Source organism: Oncorhynchus mykiss, chromosome 17, assembly GCF_013265735.2.
Source record: "Oncorhynchus mykiss isolate Arlee chromosome 17, USDA_OmykA_1.1, whole genome shotgun sequence".
NCBI classification, from domain to species: domain Eukaryota; kingdom Metazoa; phylum Chordata; class Actinopteri; order Salmoniformes; family Salmonidae; genus Oncorhynchus; species Oncorhynchus mykiss.
The window spans coordinates 17,237,021-17,257,767 of record NC_048581.1 but is presented as its reverse complement, the minus strand read 5'-3'; the positions used below and the strand labels follow the sequence as shown (position 1 = coordinate 17,257,767).

The window sequence follows — 20,747 nt, the reverse complement described above, 5'->3', positions numbered from 1 at the left end:
TCTGCAACATGTACATTGTTACTTTATGCCAATAAAGCAGAATTGAATTGAATTGAGAGATTACTCAGTAATTGAGAGGGAGAGAGAGAGGAAGAGAGAGAGAGATTACTCCAGCGTTGCCGGAGCTTCCCGTCTGCCCAGCGCCAGCTGAGCTTCCCGTCTGCCCAGCGCCAGCTGAGCTTCCCGTCTGCCCAGCGCCAGCTGAGCTTCCCGTCTGCCCAGCGCCAGCTGAGCTTCCCGTCTGCCCAGCGCCAGCTGAGCTTCCCGTCTGCCCAGCACCAGCTGAGCCTCCCGTCTGCCCAGCGCCGCCAACGCCGCCCGTCTGCCCAGCGCCGCCAGTGCCGCCCGTCTGCCCAGCGCCGCCAGTGCCGCCCGTCTGCCCAGCGCCGCCAGTGCCGCCCGTCTGCCAGGAGCCGCTAGTGCCGCCCGTCTGCCAGGGGCCGCCAGTGCCGCCCGTCTGCCAGGGGCCGCCAGTGCCGCCCGTCAGCCAGGGGCCGCCAGTGCCGCCAGTCAGCCAGGGGCCGCCAGTGCCGCCAGTCAGCCAGGGGCCGCCAGTGCCGCCAGTCAGCCAGGGGCCGCCAGTGCCGCCAGTCAGCCAGGGGCCGCCAGTAAGCCAGGGGCCGCCAGTGCCGCCAGTAAGCCAGGGGCCGCCAGTGCCGTCAGTCAGCCAGGGGCCGCCCGAGCAGCTGCCCCTCTGTCCAGAGCAGCTGTCGCCCCTCTGTCCCAAGCTGCTGCCGCCCCTCTGTCCCGAGCAGCTGCCCCTCTGTCCCGAGCAGCTGTCCCTCTGTCCAGAGCAGCCATCGCCCCTCTGTCCCGAGCTGCTATCGCCCCTCTGTCCCGAGCTGCTATCGCCCCTCTGTCCCGAGCTGCTATCGCCCCTTTGTCCCGAGCAGTTGTCCCTCTGTCCCGAGCAGCTGCTTCACCTCTGTCCCGAGCTGCCCCTCTGTCCCGAGCAGCCCCTCTGTCCAGTGGGGTCATTGAGAGGGGTGGTCATGGTGAGTAAGCCAGGGAGGCGGACAATAAGGCGGACTAAGACAATGGTGAAGTGGGGTCCGCGTCCCGCGCCAGAGCCGCCACCGCGGACAGACGCCCACCCAGACCCTCCCCTATAGGTCAAGGTTTTGCGGCCGGAGTCCGCACCTTTGGGGGGGGGTACTGTCACGTTCTGACCTCTATTTCCTTTGTTTTTGTATTTATTTAGTATGGTCAGGGCGTGAGTTGGGTGGGCAGTCTATGTTTGTTTTTCTATGTTTTGGTCTAGTTCTATGTTCGGCCTGATATGGTTCTCAATCAGAGGCAGGTGTTCGTCATTGTCTCTGATTGGGAACCATATTTAGGTAGCCTGGGTTTCACTGTGTGTTTGTGGGTGATTGTTCCTGTCACTGTGTTTGTTTGTCACAGGAGAGGACTGTTTTGCGTTTGCACATTTCTTGTTTTTGTTAGTTTGTTCATGTGTATTGAGTTATTAAAACATGAATAACCACCACGCTGCGCTTTGGTCCGCTTCTCTTCCTCCTACAGACGAACGCCCTTACATCAGCAAAGAATAATACATTCATAAAAGATGACCACATAGTTTATAAAGGACAACACATGTAAAGTATGGATAAGGAATGAACAGGGACTGATTAGGGGATGAATAGGGGGTGAGCAGGCTATGAATTGGGGGTGAATAGGGAATGAATAGGGGTTGAGAAGGCTATGAATAGGGAATGAATAGGGGTTGAGCAGGCTATGAATAGGGAATGAATAGGGGTTGAGCAGGCTATGAATAGGGGGTGAATAGGGAATGAATAGGGGTTGAGCAGGCTATGAATAAGGGGTGAATAGGGGTGAGCAGGCTATGAATTGGGGGTGAATAGGGAATGAATAGGGGTTGAGCAGGCTATGAATAGGGAATGAATAGGGGTTGAGCAGGCTATGAATAGGGGTTGAGCAGGCTATGAATAGAGAATGAATAGGGGTTGAGCAGGCTATGAATAGGGAATGAATAGGGAATGAATAGAGGTTGAGCAGGCTATGAATGGGGAATGAATAGGGGTTGAGCAGGCTATGATTAGGGAATGAATAGGGGTTGAGCAGGCTATGAATAGGGAATGAATAGGGGTTGAGCAGGCTATGAATAGGGAATGAATAGGGGTTGAGCAGGCTATGAATAGGGAATGAATAGGGGTTGAGCAGGCTATGAATAGGGGGTGAATAGAGAATGAATAGAGGTTGAGCAGGCTATGAATAGGGGGTGAGCAGGCTATGAATAGGGAATGAATAGGGTTTGAGCAGGCTATGAATAGGGAGTGAATAGGGAATGAATAGAGGGTGAATAGGGGTTGAGCAGGCTATGAATAGGGAGTGAATAGGGAATGAATAGAGGTTGAGCAGGCTATGAATAGGGGGTGAATAGGGAATGAATAGAGAGTGAATAGGGGTTGAGCAGGCTATGAATAGGGAGTGAATAGGGAATGAATAGAGGTTGAGCAGGCTATGAATGGGGAATGAATAGGGGTTGAGCAGGCTATGATTAGGGAATGAATAGGGGTTGAGCAGGCTATGAATAGGGAATGAATAGGGAATGAATAAGGGGTGAATAGGGAATGAATAGGGGGTGAATAGGGAATGAATAGGGAATGAATAGGGAATGAATAAGGGGTGAATAGGGAATGAATAGGGGGTGAATAGGGAATGAATAGGGAATGAATAAGGGGTGAATAGGGAATGAATAGGGGGTGAATAGGGAATGAATAGGGAATTAATAGGGAATGAATAAGGGGTGAATAGGGAATGAATAGGGGGTGAATAGGGAATAGGGAATGAATAGGGAATGAATAGGGAATGAATAGGGAATGAATAGGGAATGCACAAGCCTAATGGTTAAAAAGAAGAACAGTGATAATGGTTAAGGAAGGATAAAAGATTAAAGACCACTCACTTCTCCTCTGTAGACTCAAAGTCTTGAACTTCCGCCATGACTTTGTCAATCTCCATCTTTAGCTTCTGGAAAAGGATTTTCAGACAAGGGTGATTCATAGACCATAGACCTCTGTGTGTGTGTGTGTGTGTATGTGTGTGTGTGTGTGTGTGTGTGTGTGTGTGTGTGTGTGTGTGTGTGTGTGTGTGTGTGTGTGTGTGTGTGTGTGTGTGTGTGTGTGTGTGTGTGTGTGTGTGTGTGTGTGTGTTTACCTGGATGTCCTCTAGCAGGTCTCTCTTATGCATCTTCATGCTCTCAATCTCCAACCTCTCATCTGCAGTGAAATCTGAAGACACTGTAGTGGAGACATGACAACAGGAGAGTTATTATCTGAAGACACTGTAGTGGAGACTTGACAACAGGAGGGTTATTATCTGAAGACACTGTAGTGGAGACATGACAACAGGAGGGTTATTATCTGAAGACACTGCAGTGGAGACATGACAACAGGAGGGTTATTATCTGAAGACACTGTAGTGGAGACATGACAACAGGAGGGTTATTATCTGAAGACACTGTAGTGGAGACATGACAACAGGAGGGTTATTATCTGAAGACACTGTAGTGGAGACATGACAACAGGAGGGTTATTATCTGAAGACACTGTAGTGGAGACATGACAACAGGAGGGTTATTATCTGAAGACACTGTAGTGGAGACACGACAACAGGAGGGTTATTATCTGAAGACACTGTAGTGGAGACACGACAACAGGAGGGTTATTATCTGAAGACACTGTAGTGGAGACACGACAACAGGAGAGTTATTATCTGAAGACACTGTAGTGGAGACACAACAACAGGAGGGTTATTATCTGAAGACACTGTAGTGGAGACACAACAACAGGAGGGTTATTATCTGAAGACACTGTAGTGGAGACATGACAACAGGAGGGTTATTATCTGAAGACACTGTAGTGGAGACATGACAACAGGAGGGTTATTATCTGAAGACACTGTAGTGGAGACATGACAACAGGAGGGTTATTATCTGAAGACAGGGGAGAAGAGAAGGAGATGGTAAAGAGGAGAGAGGAGAAGAGAAGGAGATCGAGGAAGAGGAGGGGAGAAGAGAACGAGATTACTAAAAGAAGAGAGAGGAGAAGAGAAGGAGATGGAGGAAGAGAAGTAGAGAACAGATGGAGGAAGAGGGAGGAGAGTGGATTGAAAAAGAGGAGAAAGAGGAGAAGAAGAAGAACATGAGGAGGATGATGACAAAAAAGAGGAGGACAATGGAGGAGGAAGAGGAAGAAGCATCCGTTCAAAAGCACCAGAAGTCCACAACATCTCATCAGATGGCCTACAGTTAAAAACAAATCCCTGTTACGTACATCAGATGGCCTACAGTTAAAACAGATCCCTGTTACGTACATCAGATGGCCTACAGTTAAAACAGATCCCTGTTACGTACATCAGATGGCCTACAGTTAAAACAGATCCCTGTTACGTACATCAGATGGCCTACAGTTAAAACAGATCCCTGTTACGTACATCAGATGGCCTACAGTTAAAACAGATCCCTGTTACGTACATCAGATGGCCTACAGTTAAAACAGATCCCTGTTACGTACATCAGATGGCCTACAGTTAAAACAGATCCCTGTTACGTACATCAGATGGCCTACAGTTAAAAACAAATCCCTGTTACGTACATCAGATGGCCTACAGTTAAAACAGATCCCTGTTACGTACATCAGATGGCCTACAGTTAAAACAGATCCCTGTTACGTACATCAGATGGCCTACAGTTAAAACAGATCCCTGTTACGTACATCAGATGGCCTACAGTTAAAACAGATCCCTGTTACGTACATCAGATGGCCTACAGTTAAAACAGATCCCTGTTACGTACATCAGATGGCCTACAGTTAAAACAGATCCCTGTTACGTACATCAGATGGCCTACAGTTAAAACAGATCCCTGTTACGTACATCAGATGGCCTACAGTTAAAAACAAATCCCTGTTACGTACATCAGATGGCCTACAGTTAAAACAGATCCCTGTTACGTACATCAGATGGCCTACAGTTAAAACAGATCCCTGTTACGTACATCAGATGACCTACAGTTAAAACAGATCCCTGTTACGTACATCAGATGGCCTACAGTTAAAACAGATCCCTGTTACGTACATCAGATGACCTACAGTTAAAACAGATCCCTGTTACGTACATCAGATGACCTACAGTTAAAACAGATCCCTGTTACTGACATCAGATGACCTACAGTTAAAACAGATCCCTGTTACGTACATCAGATGGCCTACAGTTAAAACAGATCCCTGTTACGTACATCAGATGACCTACAGTTAAAACAGATCCCTGTTACGTACATCTGCAAGATAATCTTAACCAAATGAAAAGCACATTACAGGCAAACCACTGAACCGGCCACAGGAGAGATTTAGCATCAAATTAACAGGAAGAAGGCCAGAATATGACTAGTATCGTTCATAGGAACGATACCGGTCATCACCACAAGCCATTCAGATACAGCACACAGGTATCCCATCACATTGTGTTTACACTCTCTCTTTCACAACCCTTCATCCCACAACTGTCTGTCTATACTCCTACCTGATGAGCTCTCGGCTCCTAACTTTGTGTGTGGTATGCAAATGCATGAGCTACTGTGTTAATGCGATAGTGAATGTGATATTACCCAGTTCAGTTATAGCAGGCTAGATATCCATACACACCATGTGTTTTCTATGTGTTGGTGAAGCTGTGAAAAGTAATGGAGGAGGAATATAAAACAACTGCAGAGAGCTTCTAGCCAAACTCACGTTGTTTATCTTCATCCAAGCATGGCAACCATGAGCCATGGTTGGGGGGGTGTGTGTGTGTGTGTGTGTGTGTGTGCGCGTGTGTGTGTGCGTGTGTGCGTGCGTGCGTGTGTGTGTGTTTGTGTGTGTGCGTGCATGCGTGCGTGCGTGCGTGCGTGTGTGTGTGTGTGCATGCGTGCGTGCGTGCGTGTGTGTTTGTGTGTGTGCGTGCATGCGTGCGTGCGTGCGTGTGTGTGTGTGTGTAGGCATGCATCCATGCGAACCAGAGGAGGGTGTTGGCTCTAACTTAAGAGGTTAAAGAAAAATATCAACAAGCAGCAGTTTTGGTTAGTTAGTGTTAGATATGGGCTGTTATACTGCTGTTAAACAGATAACCACTAGTTCTCTGTTCTACAGCCTTCATACAGCCTGTAATATGACCTGAAACTCACACACTGACGTGACCAAAATACTATTTAGCTTCAAAACAATCTGTGTAACTCCATCAAATTAAGTTTTGGGACGACATATTTATGTCATAATTTACAATGCATTTTAACAAGAAATGCAATTTAGCTACATAATAACCTTTTTTGTATCTCAAGGAAATGAAGTTTGGAGATGCTATATTTATGTAACACATAATAAAACAAGCCAGGTCCCAGACATGTCTGTGCTTTTGTCAACTCATGGCTATAGCATGGCAATGAGTGACAAGGACTTGGTATGATACCACAAACAGACTGTCACTCGGGCTACAATAAGTCCTCCATCCTTTTAGGTGTCATGACAACTGAGCACGAAGTAGTCGTTCATTCATCAAGGTGTTACCATTCCCCTTTCTGTCATGATCATTCTTCACAGTGTTTCGAAACAGGAGGGATGTCAGTGGAAAGGAAGGAAAGAACATAGTTCCTCTTGCAAGACCATGAAAACGTATATTAATTTGTAGAAAATCTGTTACAATAATGTTAAAAACAGGTAGGGTAATTCAAGATAATAATGCCTACCACTATGATTACTTTTGGTAGCAATGCTTATATTCACAGGTGAGAATAACATTTTAGACCCTGAATTGAAATGCAATAACAATTTTAAAAAGTTAACTTACCCATTTGGCAATCGGTCATTGGCACACAGGAGAAACGGTCAAACTCGGTAGCCTACGGACCCTATAACCTACAGGTATTTAAACATTACAAAGTAATGAGTCATCCATGCAAACTCCACAGCTCAATAATGTAAAGTGACAGTCAAGATTATCTTGTTGCAACACACCCTCTCTCTCCCGTCACATTATAGGCTCGAGGCTACTTGTGAAAATCAACGTCGTCAGAACAGAAGTTGCTACATCCGCAATGATGTAGCAACTGCCTCAATGTAGATTTATGTTACAGTTTACAGTAAAGTGTTTACTTGAAAACGAATCAAATTTTATAATCAAAATGACGAGTAGGCTATTGTATTTTGTGTAATGTATAAATAGACTTTCACGAAGTGATTATTGACACGTTGAACAGAATTAACCAAAAACAGACTGAGGGAAAGAAAACGGTTCCTCCTTGATAAATGGCACCAAAACGCCCTCTAGTGTTTTTACATTACCATTACAGTTCAGTCAACAAGGCCCAAAAGTTATTTATAGATGAGCAACTTATTTTCATTGAAAGAGTCAGTGACGATGAAGATGATGATGATTATAATGTATTTGTATATTTGTATATAAATGTATGATGTATATTTCAAACATATCTTGCATTTCAATGTGTGATGGCAGGCTATCTTTGATGTTTGTGTGTGTGTGTGTGTGGGGGGGGGGGGGGGGGGGGTCTGTGTATGTGTGTTTGTGCATGCTGCAACAGTGAAAGAGAGAGAGAAAGAGAGACAGAGAGAGAGACGGAGACAGGGAGAGAGAGAGAGATAGCGAGAGATAGGAAGAAAGAGAGAGAGAGGAAGAGAAAGCGAGAGATCACTCAGTGATCGATAGAGAGAGATCACTCAGTAATCGAGAGAGAGAGAGAGACAGAGAGAGAGAGAGAGAGAGACAGAGAGAGAGAGAGGGAGAGAGAGAGATCACTCAGTAATCGAGAGAGAGAGAGAGAGAGGCAGAGAGAGGAAGAGAGAGAGACCGAGCCCTGCAATGCCAAGAGCTGAGAAAAGAAAGAAAAGAGTTCCCTCATCCAGCTGGTCCTGAGTTCACAAACCTGTTCTACTAACACACTGAAGCCTCAGTCAGGACCAGAACATCCAATCAATCAGGATAAACCAAATTACAACACAGTCAAAACAAAACTATATTGCTTATTGGGAAACACAAACACAAGCACAAAGCAAAATGCAGTGCTATCTGACCCTAAATCGACAGTACACCGTGGCTAAATATTTGACCATGGTTACTGATCAAAACCTTAGAAAAACCTTGACAAAGTACAGGCTCAGTGAGCACAGCCTTGCCATTGATGTCAAAAATATAAAACAATTAGAGAGTGTCATTTTCCTAAATTTGAAATCCTTATTCAAGGTCTCAAAGAGCTCTCTGATGAGAGTAGGCTACCCATCCTGTTGGGGGAGGACGCAGAGAGCTGTGGGTTGGCAGCGCACTACATTGCTGCCTGCCATAAGATGAGGGACAGTGTTTGACAGACCAATCAACCTGCACATGTACTCTACTGTATGCTTATTATTGTTCAATGTATGGTTATTTTGACCCTTGGTTATTGTTGTTACTGTTGTCCCGTTGACAATTCTGATTCTCATTTTTATTTATTTTTATATTGTAAATATCAAAAAGAAGCTTCTGCAACATGTACATTGTTACTTTATGCCAATAAAGCAGAATTGAATTGAATTGAGAGATTACTCAGTAATTGAGAGGGAGAGAGAGAGGAAGAGAGAGAGAGATTACTCAAATAATATATATATATAGAGAGAGAGAGAGGGGGAAGAGAGAGAGAGATCACTCAGCAATCAAGAGAGAGAGAGAGAGAGAGAGAGAGAGAGAGAGAGAGTATACTCAGTAATTGAGAGAGAGAGACAGAGAGAGAGAGAGATCACTCAGTAATCAAGAGAGAGAGAGAGAGAGAGTATACTCAGTAATTGAGAGGGAGAGAGAGAGAGACAGAGAGAGAGAGAGATTACTCAGTAATTGAGAGGGAGAGAGAGAGAGAGAGAGAGAGAGAGAGAGAGAGAGAGAGAGAGAGAGAGAGAGAGAGAGAGATTACTCAGTAATTGAGAGGGAGAGAGAGAGAGAGAGAGAGAGAGAGAGAGAGAGAGAGAGAGAGAGACAGAGAGAGAGAGAGAGAGAGAGAGAGAGAGAGAGAGAGAGAGAGAGAGAGACAGAGAGAGAGAGAGAGAGAGAGAGAGAGAGAGAGAGAGAGAGAGAGAGAGAGAGAGAGAGAGAGAGAGAGAGAGAGAGAGAGAGAGAGAGAGAGAGACAGAGAGAGAGAGAGAGAGAGAGAGAGAGAGAGAGAGAGGTGAGTGCTGTAGCAACTTCCTGCTGTTGCATGAGGCATTGAGTTGCAGTTATTTTCTCTCTGTCTGAAACTCTGACAGACTGTTGCACAGAGAGAAGCGGGAGCTGACTGAAACTAAGCAGGATGCAGGCTATCAAATGTGTTGTTGTGGGAGATGGGTAAGTGTTTTTCATTTTATTTTATCACATGATATCTTAGTGCTGTGATTTAGTCGTTGGTTCAATGAGCGATCGAACCCTATAGGAGTTGTATTGGCCTCTCAGTATGTGAAGCCAAGAGTGGATGCTTGTTGATGTCTTCACTTTCTCTGTCCTGGGTGACTTCAAGTGCTTCTCTTTCTGTTCTCGTTTTACATCTACAGAAATACGTGTACAGATATTTCCATTCACAAATCATGTAACAGATAATGAACATGAGTCTGTTGAGAGAACCAGAGGTGTGTTGACACCACTAATCAGGTGTATCCAAAGATATAGAGTTAAAATAGCTTCCACAGTTAGTGCAGTTCCCTACGACTCATTACCTAGTTCATCATTAGTTGACTAACAGACAACTACTATCTTTCATCCAGCTCTATTAAATCTGAACCCCAAAGCCAACTTCAATGAACTCGTATGGCAGAATAGAGCACTGTGTAACATGGGACAGTCGTGGTTGTGGATAGGAGAAACCAACACAGTCATAGCAGCTGTATAGTACATGCCAGGACATGCATTTAAAATGCTGCCTTGTAAGAGGATCACTGGGACAGTGTCCCAAATGGCACCTAATTCCCTATGTAGTGCACTAATTTTCACCAGAGCCCCTGGGCCTTGTTCAACAGGAAGGCACTATATAAGAAATAGAGTGCCATTTGGGAAGCACAACATGTGTTGTTCAGAGCAGCTGAAACAAGGTAAATACACACATCATGAAGGAGTGATTTGATTGGCTCATAATGTAATAGAATAGAATAGAGTGGTTGGTAAATCTATCTCTGTTATTGATGGTCATAACACATGGACCAGTCGTCCTATCTATAGTGTATACAGCTTGATTTCAGTTCACTTGTCTGACATGTTCAAGGTTGTGTTTTTCAACTCAAAGGTGTGTGATGTCACGCTCAGTTTGTTTGGTGGGTCAGTGACAAAAGTCAGGGTTTTCATCTATAGTTTGTTTGGTGGGTCAGTGACAAAAGACAGGGTTTTCATCTATAGTTTGTTTGGAGGCCCCCATTTATGTTCTCATTCTTGACGTTGTCTGTGAATTCATGGAACTGTGAGGTATGTTAAAACACTGGACCCCAAGATGTCCGATCAGACCTGGTTTACTAGGACACTGAGAGATGATGAGGTAGAGGTCATATTGTTAGGAGAGGGGAACATGTCCTTACAGAGAGGGGAGTGTTGTTGTTGTCATATTCATTGTGTCGTGAAGTCCATCAGCTATACAAAGATGAGGGGACATCAGTGTCCAAACAGTTATTGTCTGTGTACCAAATTACACCCTATTCCCGATGGGGTGCTGGTCAAAAGTAGTGCACTAAGTAGGGAATAGGGTGCCATTTGGGACATGGAGAGTGTAAACAACCTGTTTTCAGTGTACACTAATCGGTGAGTTCACTTCACAGTTTATCATTCAATAGATGATACACCTAAACAGGTGATTGTAAAGGAATGGGTGGTAAGAGAGAAGGGGGGAGGGAGATCATGGGTTCCATATAGAATACTCTGTGGAAAGGGTTCTACATGGAACCTGGGGAATGTGAGATAAATACCAAAAAGGATCTATTTCCTGTTTTTCAGTGCTGCCTGACTGACAGTTTTAATCAGGGCTCGTGTTCACAAAGTGTCTCAGAGTAGGAGTGCTGATCTAGAATCAGTTTAGGCTTTGAGATCATAAAGAACGAGACATGGGGGACCTGATCCTAGATCAGCACGCCTTGTCTGAGATGCTTTGTGAATACAGGCCCGGTTCCCATTGGCACATTTTGTCAGCATCATTTACACAAGCCCCCTGCTTGTAACATTATCTCATATATTACAGTGTTGTATGTTTATCACGATTATCTGTTTGGTAATATGCCAAATAACATGCAGACATTGTCTCCAGCCTGTCTCTTAAACAAGTGTTTTTGGTGAAGGAGGAAGGAGGTTATGGTAAAACCCAGACAGACTCATCACTCTCTAAAACACAAGCTGGCTTCCTGTAAACCATGTGACCTACTCTGGTTGCCGTGGTTATGAGCCCTTGTCAACCTCTGTGACCTCTGTGAGTAGCACGCTGGATATGAGTGTTTGTAAAAATGAGACAAATGGAAATATTGAGTACAAAACAAACTGAAAAATGACAGAGTATTTGTGTTTGTTTATTTTCTCATATCTAATGTGATGAAGAAGCAGGTTGTTTCCAATGAGGAAGAAGATAGACTGAGAGATACCTGTAGTCATCATACTAGAAGGCCATGCTGCGTCTTCTTCAACAACGGTTCAGTGGAAAAACAAGATGTCCGCCATAGAGGAAGATGATAGTTCACGTATTACTCAACACCCTGATGTAGTTCTAACCCAAGTCATGATGTTGAGGAAGTTGAGACTTGACAGGACACGTTGGGGTAGTGGAATGTGATTGGTTGATTCACCTTGAACTATGCTTACTTGTTGTTTATGGCCAAACCCAGCTTCCTTTGTTCAGACTGGAGTTCTTTGATTGAGCTGTTGGATATGGAACAGAGAAAATGCTTCAATGTTTTCATTGTCTATTTCATGTGTTGAAACGGTGTAGGGAACCCATTGGGCACAGACGTCATTTCAACGTCTAGTTTGGATTTACATTTGGTTGAGTTATCAACTAACGTGAACTCAACATGAAATCAACAAAAATGTCATCCTGTCATTGGATTCAGGTTCAAAGTTGACGACTTTTTGCAAATTCAATCAGTTTTGTACGTTGATTCAATGTCACTACGTCTTTTTTCCCTGAAATGACATGGAAACAACGTTGATTCAACCAGTGTTTTCACAGTGGGATGTTGCATTTCCACCACTAATGGTTAAGGTTATAGCTGTTTAAATGACCATTGAGTCCTATTGAAAACATTGATGTGTATTTTCCCTGTGTGTTTCAGAGCTGTTTAAACGTTGATGTGTATTTTCCCTGTGTGTTTCAGAGCTGTGGGGAAAACATGTCTTCTCATCAGCTACACAACCAACGCTTTCCCTGGAGAATATATCCCTACTGTGTGAGTACACACACACACACACACACACACACACACACACACACACACACACACACACACACACACACACACACACACACACACACACACACACACACACACACACACACACACATACACACACACACACACACACAATATGTACAGTACTCACACACACACGCACACACGCACACACACACACACACACACACACACACACACACACACACACACACACACACACACACACACACACACACACACACACACACACAATATGTACAGTACACACACACACACACACACACACACACACACATACACACACACACACACACACACAATATGTACAGTACACACACACACACACACACACACGCACACACACACACACACACACACACACACACACACACACACACACACACACACACACAATATGTACAGTACACACACACACACACACACACACACACACACACACACACACACACACACACACGTACACACACACACACACACTTGATATGTACAGTACACTAGAAAAGTGTGTGTGTTCTCTCCCTCAGCTTTGATAACTACTCAGCCAATGTGATGGTGGACAGTAAGCCAGTCAACCTGGGTCTCTGGGATACAGCAGGACAGGAGGACTATGACAGACTGAGACCACTGTCCTACCCACAGACGGTACATACAAGCACGTACATACACATTTATATATAATATACACAAGCACACATTTATTTATATATAATATACACACACACACACAAACATTTATATATAATATAGACACACACACACATTTATATATCATTTACACACACACACACACACAAACCTAATTGAGTCTAATGCATAGAGCTTGATCTCTCTCTATCTCCTCTCTCTCTCTCTCTCTCTCCTCTCTCTCTCTCTCTCTCTCTCTCTCTCTCTCTTTCTCTCTCTCTCTCACTTTCTCTCTCAGGATGTGTTCCTCATCTGTTTCTCTCTGGTGAGCCCAGCCTCCTACGAGAACGTCAGAGCCAAGGTGATCCTCTCTAGATTCTACCTGTATCTATCACATTCAGGGTTGGCGTTGTAAAATTCAATCATTCATTCATTGAAATTTCCCAATTATTTTCCATAAAGTCTTTTCAACATGTTAATTGGTAATTGAATATTCAGCCTGCAGAATTGACTGAACCGAAGTTTAATTAAGTTCCATAAAACATAAAGCTGTATGGAGGTGAATTGAATTGAGCCCTAACGGAAATGTCAGTGAGGATTCAAAGTGCATGTCCTACTATTGACCACTAGATGGCGGTGTGTCCCCACACTGTCAGAGGGACTGTTTGCTCCTACTGTGTCGAGCCTACTCTCTCCTCCGTCACACACCTCTATTCCAGTGAAAGCGCTTTGGATATATTTAAACATCTTTTCATTATTATTTTCAAGATCTTTTCATTATGTCTACAAAGTCTATTCAGCGTTGGTGTGAAACGCGACACACACAAAACAACAGCCGTAATCACTTGGGAACAAGGACCTTGACATTTTTATTTGAGATATGAATTCTTCTTTTATTAGTTTTCACTTATTAAAGCTAGAATCCTTAGTTGCTGCATCCATTTTTGGACTTATAAATGACTAATATGTAGCTATTGATTCTTGAAGAATATACCTTATTAATGCCTCAGGAGCTTTAACTGTCGTACCCCATCAGAACCCAAAATATAAGCTTGTTCTACTGAAGTGTAAACTAATACTGTATAGCCTCAAAACATGTTTAAAATGATACATTTGATATCACGGATGGCCAGTCCTTGCATCCTTAGCTCTGTCTATGAATTTGAGAATAGTTCCATTTCTCCAGCCCCATACCGTAGCTTTTTAGCGAAACAGGGACGTTTTTTTATTGTTTCGATTAAGGATTGTAGCTTTAATGATGCAACATAACAAAACTATCATTTCCTTCTTCAGGTGGAGAGAGGGTGGTGGTGTGACATAAATTCTCAAATAGGACTTCTTTCATACTGCGATAAACTATGAACATATTGATAGTAAGCATTGGCCTCCATAGTGAGGAAGCCCACCCCTCCCCTGGAGACCCCACCCGACATGCCCCCGCTCCGTCTCCCAACCAGACGATGAAGGTGTTAAATATCTATTAGATGTCAGGTGCATTGGGTCAGGGCCACACGGGGATGGGTCCCCCGGGAGAGGGCCAGGCAGCCCCACCACACAAAGCCAATGTTTAGAAAATAATTATAATATTAAACTAAAGTTGTTTATTTATTTTAACACAGGAGTTCTGTAGTGTTCAAATACAAAGACATTAACACATAATCATTAACACATAATTATGTCATATGACAACAATGAAGCCTCTTCACCCCCTCTAGACCCACGCCCAGGCTACTCTATCCCCTCCCTAGAGACCCACTCCCAGGCTACTCTATCCCCTCCCCAGAGACCCACCCCCAGGCTACTCTACCCCCTCCCTAGAGACCCACTCCCAGGCTACTCTACCCCCTCCCTAGAGACCCACTCCCAGGCTACTCTACCCCCTCCCTTAGAGACCCACTCCCAGGCTACTCTACCCCCTCCCCAGAGACCTACTCCTGCGCTCCACCCCCCCCTCCCTCCCAGAGATCCACTCCCAGGCTACTCTACCCTCTCCCCAGAGACCCACTCCCAGGCTGCTCCACCCCCTCCCCAGAGACGCACCCCCAGGCTACTCTACCCCCTCCCCAGAGACGCACTCCCAGGCCGCTCCACCCCCTCCCAAGAGACCCACTCCCAGCCCGAAAATCAGAAAGGATGTTTGTGACAAAATAATTGATGAAACCTTTCTGTTTTCTCCATGACATTCAAATCAGCATTAAAAAACGTTGAAGTTTAAGTTTGTACCAGCTGAGTGAGTCTGTCCAGTCAGAGACAGGTAACTAGTAACTGTAATGGATTACATTTAGAAAGTAACCTACCCAACCCATGTCCTGCCCCTCAAAACAAATGCCCTTCACAATGTTTGTTTGATTTAAGGAAAGTATAAATAAATCAGTGGTAATATGAGACAAAAACATCAGAACACATTTATTTCATGTAACAACGGAGGTGAAGCAACACCTGGGTCTATGTTACCTATCAACAATGATGTTTCCTCCCAAAGGACACACTGGTTCAGTCTAAGTATAACAGACAGGCTTCCCAAGTAGTGTAAAAGAGGTCTGTTTCTTGACTGTGTCCATCTCGCTAATAATAATCAAAATGAAAGCTAGAAAGTTAGGGAGCATCGAAAATTCCTAAAGGATGGATAGAGGACAATTTTTTCCAAATGTTGACGGTGATTAAATGTTACCAATTTTCAGCGTGGCCCTCCCTCTGGCCCTCGTGGAGGAGCGATTGAGACCCCAGGGTAAAAATGAGTTGACAGCCCTGGTGTAGTGTGTGATGGAGCACTACAGTTGTTCCAGTAAGAGGAACCATCTGACCAGCACGGTAACACATGCAACAACATCACACTATGTTGTTCATAACCTTGACCTTAAGGTGAGGAGAACCTCTAGGGGGCAGAGTTCCCTGGTCATCCCCAAACATCTGACAGAGTATGGACTATATGTAACCGGTATGGTTTGATCATGGGACACGACTAGAACCTGGGCAGTAAAGTGGCTGGTTCCCTTTGGCAGCGGTCACAGGTGGAGTCCAAGTCAGGGTACATGTAGATAGTCCATACTTGGTCTAGTGCATATGCGTAGTTTTAATTGAATGAGACTATGTGTCGCACAGATAGAGTAGTAGTGATGTCACAATGACACACACACATTCTATTGAGTAGAATCCACAGCCTTTTAGTCTCTTATCATCTGAAGAGACTCTTCACAACACTCCATTTGGATCTGGCTTTTAAGAAATATCTAGTCTTGTTTGTAAGGAATTTTCCCAATAGCTAGCCCACATTACACAATCCACTCATGTTAATTCTGTTGCCCCTTCACTCTCTTCTCCATCCAATGCCAAAAGTATTTTTGCGTTTTCTGTTTCTCCTTGCTGTTTTACTGTTGTCGCCATGACGACCCGGTCCCTCTACCGCAAATGTTGTTCTATGCAGATACTAGATTATCACAGAGTGTTGCTATGGGTCACAACATGATGGAATGATGCTTCCCCTTTGTGTTGAGTTTCTATCCGTATGCTCAAATGTGTTTGTGTGTGTGTGTACCCACATACAGTATATTTATCATAGGACAGAGTGTACCCACATGCGGTATATTTATCATAGGACACAGTGTACCCACATACAGTATATTTATCATAGGACACAGTGTACCCACATGCAGTATATTTATCATAGGACACAGTGTACCTACATACAGTAAGTATATTTATCATAGGACACAGTGTACCCACATACAGTATATTTATCATAGGACACAGTGTACCCACATACAGTATATTTATCATAGGACACAGTGTACCAAACACAAGCACAAAATGATTCCACACAGGACGAGACCCATAATCATCTGCGCAATACACGCGGCACGAAGGCCAGAACAACAGAGCACAGGTACTCACATGGCCAATGGACATGGGAACAATAACCAACAGGACAATGGTGAACAAAGGGCACACTTATACAATTACTAATCAAATGGAATACCGGCCAGGTGTGTTATGACAGTTCTGGAGGGATACATGACAGTCTCTCTCAGTCTCTCTGTCTCTGTCTCTCTCTCTCTCTCTCTCTCTCTCTCTCTCTCTCTCTTTCTCTCTCTCTCTCTCTCTCTACAGTGGTATCCAGAGGTGAGGATAACTGGTGGCTAAGAGTAGATAATAAAATATTTCTCTCTCCATTTCTCTCTCTCCTCGTCCTCCTCCCCCACCCTCTCCCTCTCTCTCTCTTCTTTAGTGGTACCCAGAGGTGCGTCACCACTGCCCGTCAACCCCAATCATCCTAGTGGGTACTAAGCTGGATCTGAGGGACGAGAAGGAGACCATCGAGAAGCTCAAAGAGAAGAAACTGGCCCCCATCACCTACCCACAAGGCCTAGCGCTGGCCAAGGATGTTGGTAGGTCATTGCATATAATAATCCATTACTTTTTATGATGATGGAGTTGTATTTTGTAAAGTACTCTAAAGTGTTAAAACCTCTTGGGGCTAGGGGGCAGAATTTTCATTTCAACTTCCTGCTACTCATGCCAAGAATATAAGATATGCATATTCATAGATTTAGATAGAAAACACTCTGAAGTTTCTAAAACTGTTTGAATCATGTCTGTGAGTATAACAGAACTTATGTAGCAGGCAAAACCCCGAGGACTAAGCGTTCAGATTTTTTTTTTTTTTAGGTCTCTGTCTGTTCAGTGACTCTCTTTGGAAAACGATATTTCTTAGGAACTGGTTTTCAGTTCCTACCGCTTCCAATGGATGTCACCAGTCTTTGGAATTTGGTTGAGGTTATTCCTTTGTGCAATGAAGAAGTAGGCCGACTAGGAACTTGGTAACGCTGTTGAGAGTTGCGCAAGACGTGAAAAGTGGCGCTGGTTTGTTTTCTTCTTGGACTGAACAACAGATAGACCCGTCTACAATTTGATCGATTATTAACGTTTAAAAATACCTAAAGTTGTATTACAAAAGTAGTTTGAAATATTTTGGCAAAGTTTATAGGCAACTCTCGAAATATTTTGTAGTGACATTGCGTTTTTTGGAAGCTGTTTTTTTCTGGATCAAACGCGCTTTATAAATTGACATTTAGATATATATGGACGGAATTAATCGAACAAAAGGACCAATTGTGATGTTAATGGACACATTGGAGTGCCAACAAAAGAAGCTCGTCAAAAGTAATGCATGTTTTATATTTTATTTCTGCGTTTTGTGTAGCGCCTGCAGGGTTGAAATATGCTACCCCTTTTGTTTACTGTTGTGCTATCATCAGATAATAGCTTCTTATGCTTTCGCCGAAAAGCCTTTTAAAAATCTGACATGTTGGCTGGATTCACAACGAGTTTAGCTTTAATTGAGTATCTTACATGTGTGATTTAATGAAAGTTTGATTTTATATAATTGTTAAAAAAATTGACGCGCTGCATTTTCCCTGTTTTTTGCCCAAGTGGGACACGACTGTCCCGCCTATCCGTAAGAAGCTGACGTAAATAGGGTTTTATAAAATACAGTACATTTGATTGATTGATATTTTGTTTTCCAAGTGTTCTATGACTAGTATTAAATTAGAGGAGCTGTACCAATCTCTTCAGACAGCATCTCCTCAGATTCATATCTGAGATGAATGTTGACATGAATGGAGAATGAAGTGCCTATCTGGGTTGTCTGCATGTACACACTTCTCTCTCTGCCTCTCTCCATAGGAAACATATGTTTACATTGACAAAGCATGTGAAGTAGATAATAAACTAAAGTAAAACAAACAATAAAAAGTCAACAGTAAACATTACACTCACAGCAGTTCCAAAATAATAACGACATTACAAACGTCATATTATGTATATATACAGTGTTGTAACGATGTGCAAATAGTTAAAGTACAAAAAGGAAAATAAATAAACATAAATATGGGTTGTATTTACAATGGTGTGTGTTCTTCACTGGTTGACCTTTTCTTGTGGTAACAGGTCACAAATCTTGCTGCTGTGATGGCACACCATGGTATTTCATCTCTCTCTCTCTCTCTCAATTCAATTCAAGGGCTTTATTGGCATGGGAAACATGTGTTAACATTGCCAAAGCAAGTGAGGTAGATAATATATAAAGTGATGATATAAAGTGAAATAAACAATAAAAAGTCAACAGTAAACATTACACTCACAGCAGTTCCAAAATAATAGAGACATTTCAAATGTCATATTACGTCTATACACAGTGTTGTAACGATGTGCAAATAGTTAAAGTACAAAAGGGAAAATAAATAAACATAAATATGGGTTGCATTTACAATGGTGTTTGTTCTTCACTGGTTGCCCTTTTCTTGTGGCTACAGGTCACAAATATTGCTGCTGTGATGGCACACTGTGGAATTTCATCTCTCTCTCTCTCTCTCTCTCTCTCTCTCTCTCTCTGTCTCCTGCTTCCCCTCCCTCCCTCCTCATTCTCTATCTATCTATTTATCTATCTATCTATCTATCTATCTATCTTCCTCTCTCCCCCTCCCACCCTCCCTCCCTCCCTCCCCAGACTCTGTGAAGTACCTGGAGTGTTCTGCTCTGACCCAGCGTGGCCTGAAGACAGTGTTTGACGAGGCTATCAGGGCAGTACTCTGCCCACAGCCAACCAAGGTCGGGAAGAAGAAATGTCTACTGCTCTAACAGGTGAGAGGGAGGCAGGGAGGGAGAGAGGGGGAGGGGGAGGGGGAAGAAGGGAGATCGAGAGTTAGGGAGGGAAGGAGAGAGAGTGAGAGGCAGGGCCTCTGCCCACAGCCCACCAAGGTTAGGAAGAAGTGATGCCTAGTTCTCTAACTGATGAGAGAGATGGAGGGAGGGAGCGAGGGAGAGATAGAGGTTTGGAGTCTCTGAAAACAAAGACGGCTATAGTGGTGGATGGGAGGGTGAGAAAGCTAGAGAGCCTGTACCTGAAGTCTGTCTACATTATTCTCTCCATCTGTTGTTGTTGTTGTTTCTCTAGATGCAGCTAAGAGTGAAAACGGACAGCGAACAAACCAGGGAGACAGATGTTAACTCAAAAAGGCCTTTTAGTTCTACTCTGCTACACAAAAAAACATTGACTTATGAAAGCCTACATGGTTAAATGAATATGAAATACTATATTTAGTGATGTTAATTATATTACGATGGTCTCTAACGTGTGCTTGTTTGGTACAGGTATATAGTGTAGGATAAAGGTGCACAATATTCATAATCTGAATAATATACTGTAATGTTTTCCCCTCGACTGTGAAGGTGGTATTTGACCTTGATGTAAGTGTGTCCCAAATGGCTCCCTATTCCCTATGTGCACTTCTGACCAGAGCCCTGGTGCACTACATAGGGAATTGGGTGTTAATTGGGACACACAAGATATTGTGTTGGTACAGTGCCTTGCGAAAGTATTCGGCCCCCTTGAACTTTGCGACCTTTTGCCACATTTCAGGCTTCAAACATAAAGATATAAAACTGTATTGTTTGTGAAGAATCAACAACAAGTGGGACACAGTCATGAAGTGGAACGACATTTATTGGATATTTCAAACTTTTTTAACAAATCAAAAACTGAAAAATTGGGCGTGCAAAATTATTCAGCCCCTTTACTTTCAGTGCAGCAAACTCTCTCCAGAAGTTCAGTGAGGATCTCTGAATGATCCAATGTTGACCTAAATGACTAATGATGATAAATACAATCCACCT

The 20,747-nt window shown here is 43.6% G+C and overlaps 1 protein-coding gene and 1 long non-coding RNA gene across 3 annotated transcripts; one reads left to right on the top strand and one right to left on the bottom strand.

Annotated features, from left to right (window-relative positions):
• Positions 1–2,902: 2,902 nt before the first annotated feature.
• LOC118940341 lies at positions 2,903–7,001 on the bottom strand. The gene is made up of 3 exons (XR_005036859.1): positions 6,841–7,001; positions 3,178–3,260; positions 2,903–2,991 (listed from the first exon to the last, which is right to left on the bottom strand). It is a non-coding gene; the product is annotated as an uncharacterized LOC118940341 (long non-coding RNA).
• Positions 7,002–9,219: 2,218 nt separating this feature from the next.
• Positions 9,220–20,507, top strand: LOC110526382 (ras-related C3 botulinum toxin substrate 2). 2 transcript variants are annotated; one of them, XM_036949166.1, is made up of 7 exons: positions 9,222–9,360; positions 12,351–12,422; positions 12,974–13,091; positions 13,372–13,434; positions 17,299–17,458; positions 19,582–19,715; positions 20,029–20,507. In XM_036949166.1, the coding sequence occupies exons 1-6, from the start codon at positions 9,326–9,328 to the stop codon at positions 19,710–19,712; spliced, it is 579 nt and encodes a 192-aa protein (XP_036805061.1). In that variant the 5' UTR covers positions 9,222–9,325; the 3' UTR covers positions 19,713–19,715; positions 20,029–20,507. The 2 variants fall into 2 exon arrangements, with proteins under 2 accessions (XP_036805062.1, XP_036805061.1); XM_036949167.1 differs by lacking the exon at positions 20,029–20,507 and having other exon boundaries at positions 9,220–9,360; positions 17,299–17,462; positions 19,582–19,642.
• Positions 20,508–20,747: the final 240 nt, after the last annotated feature.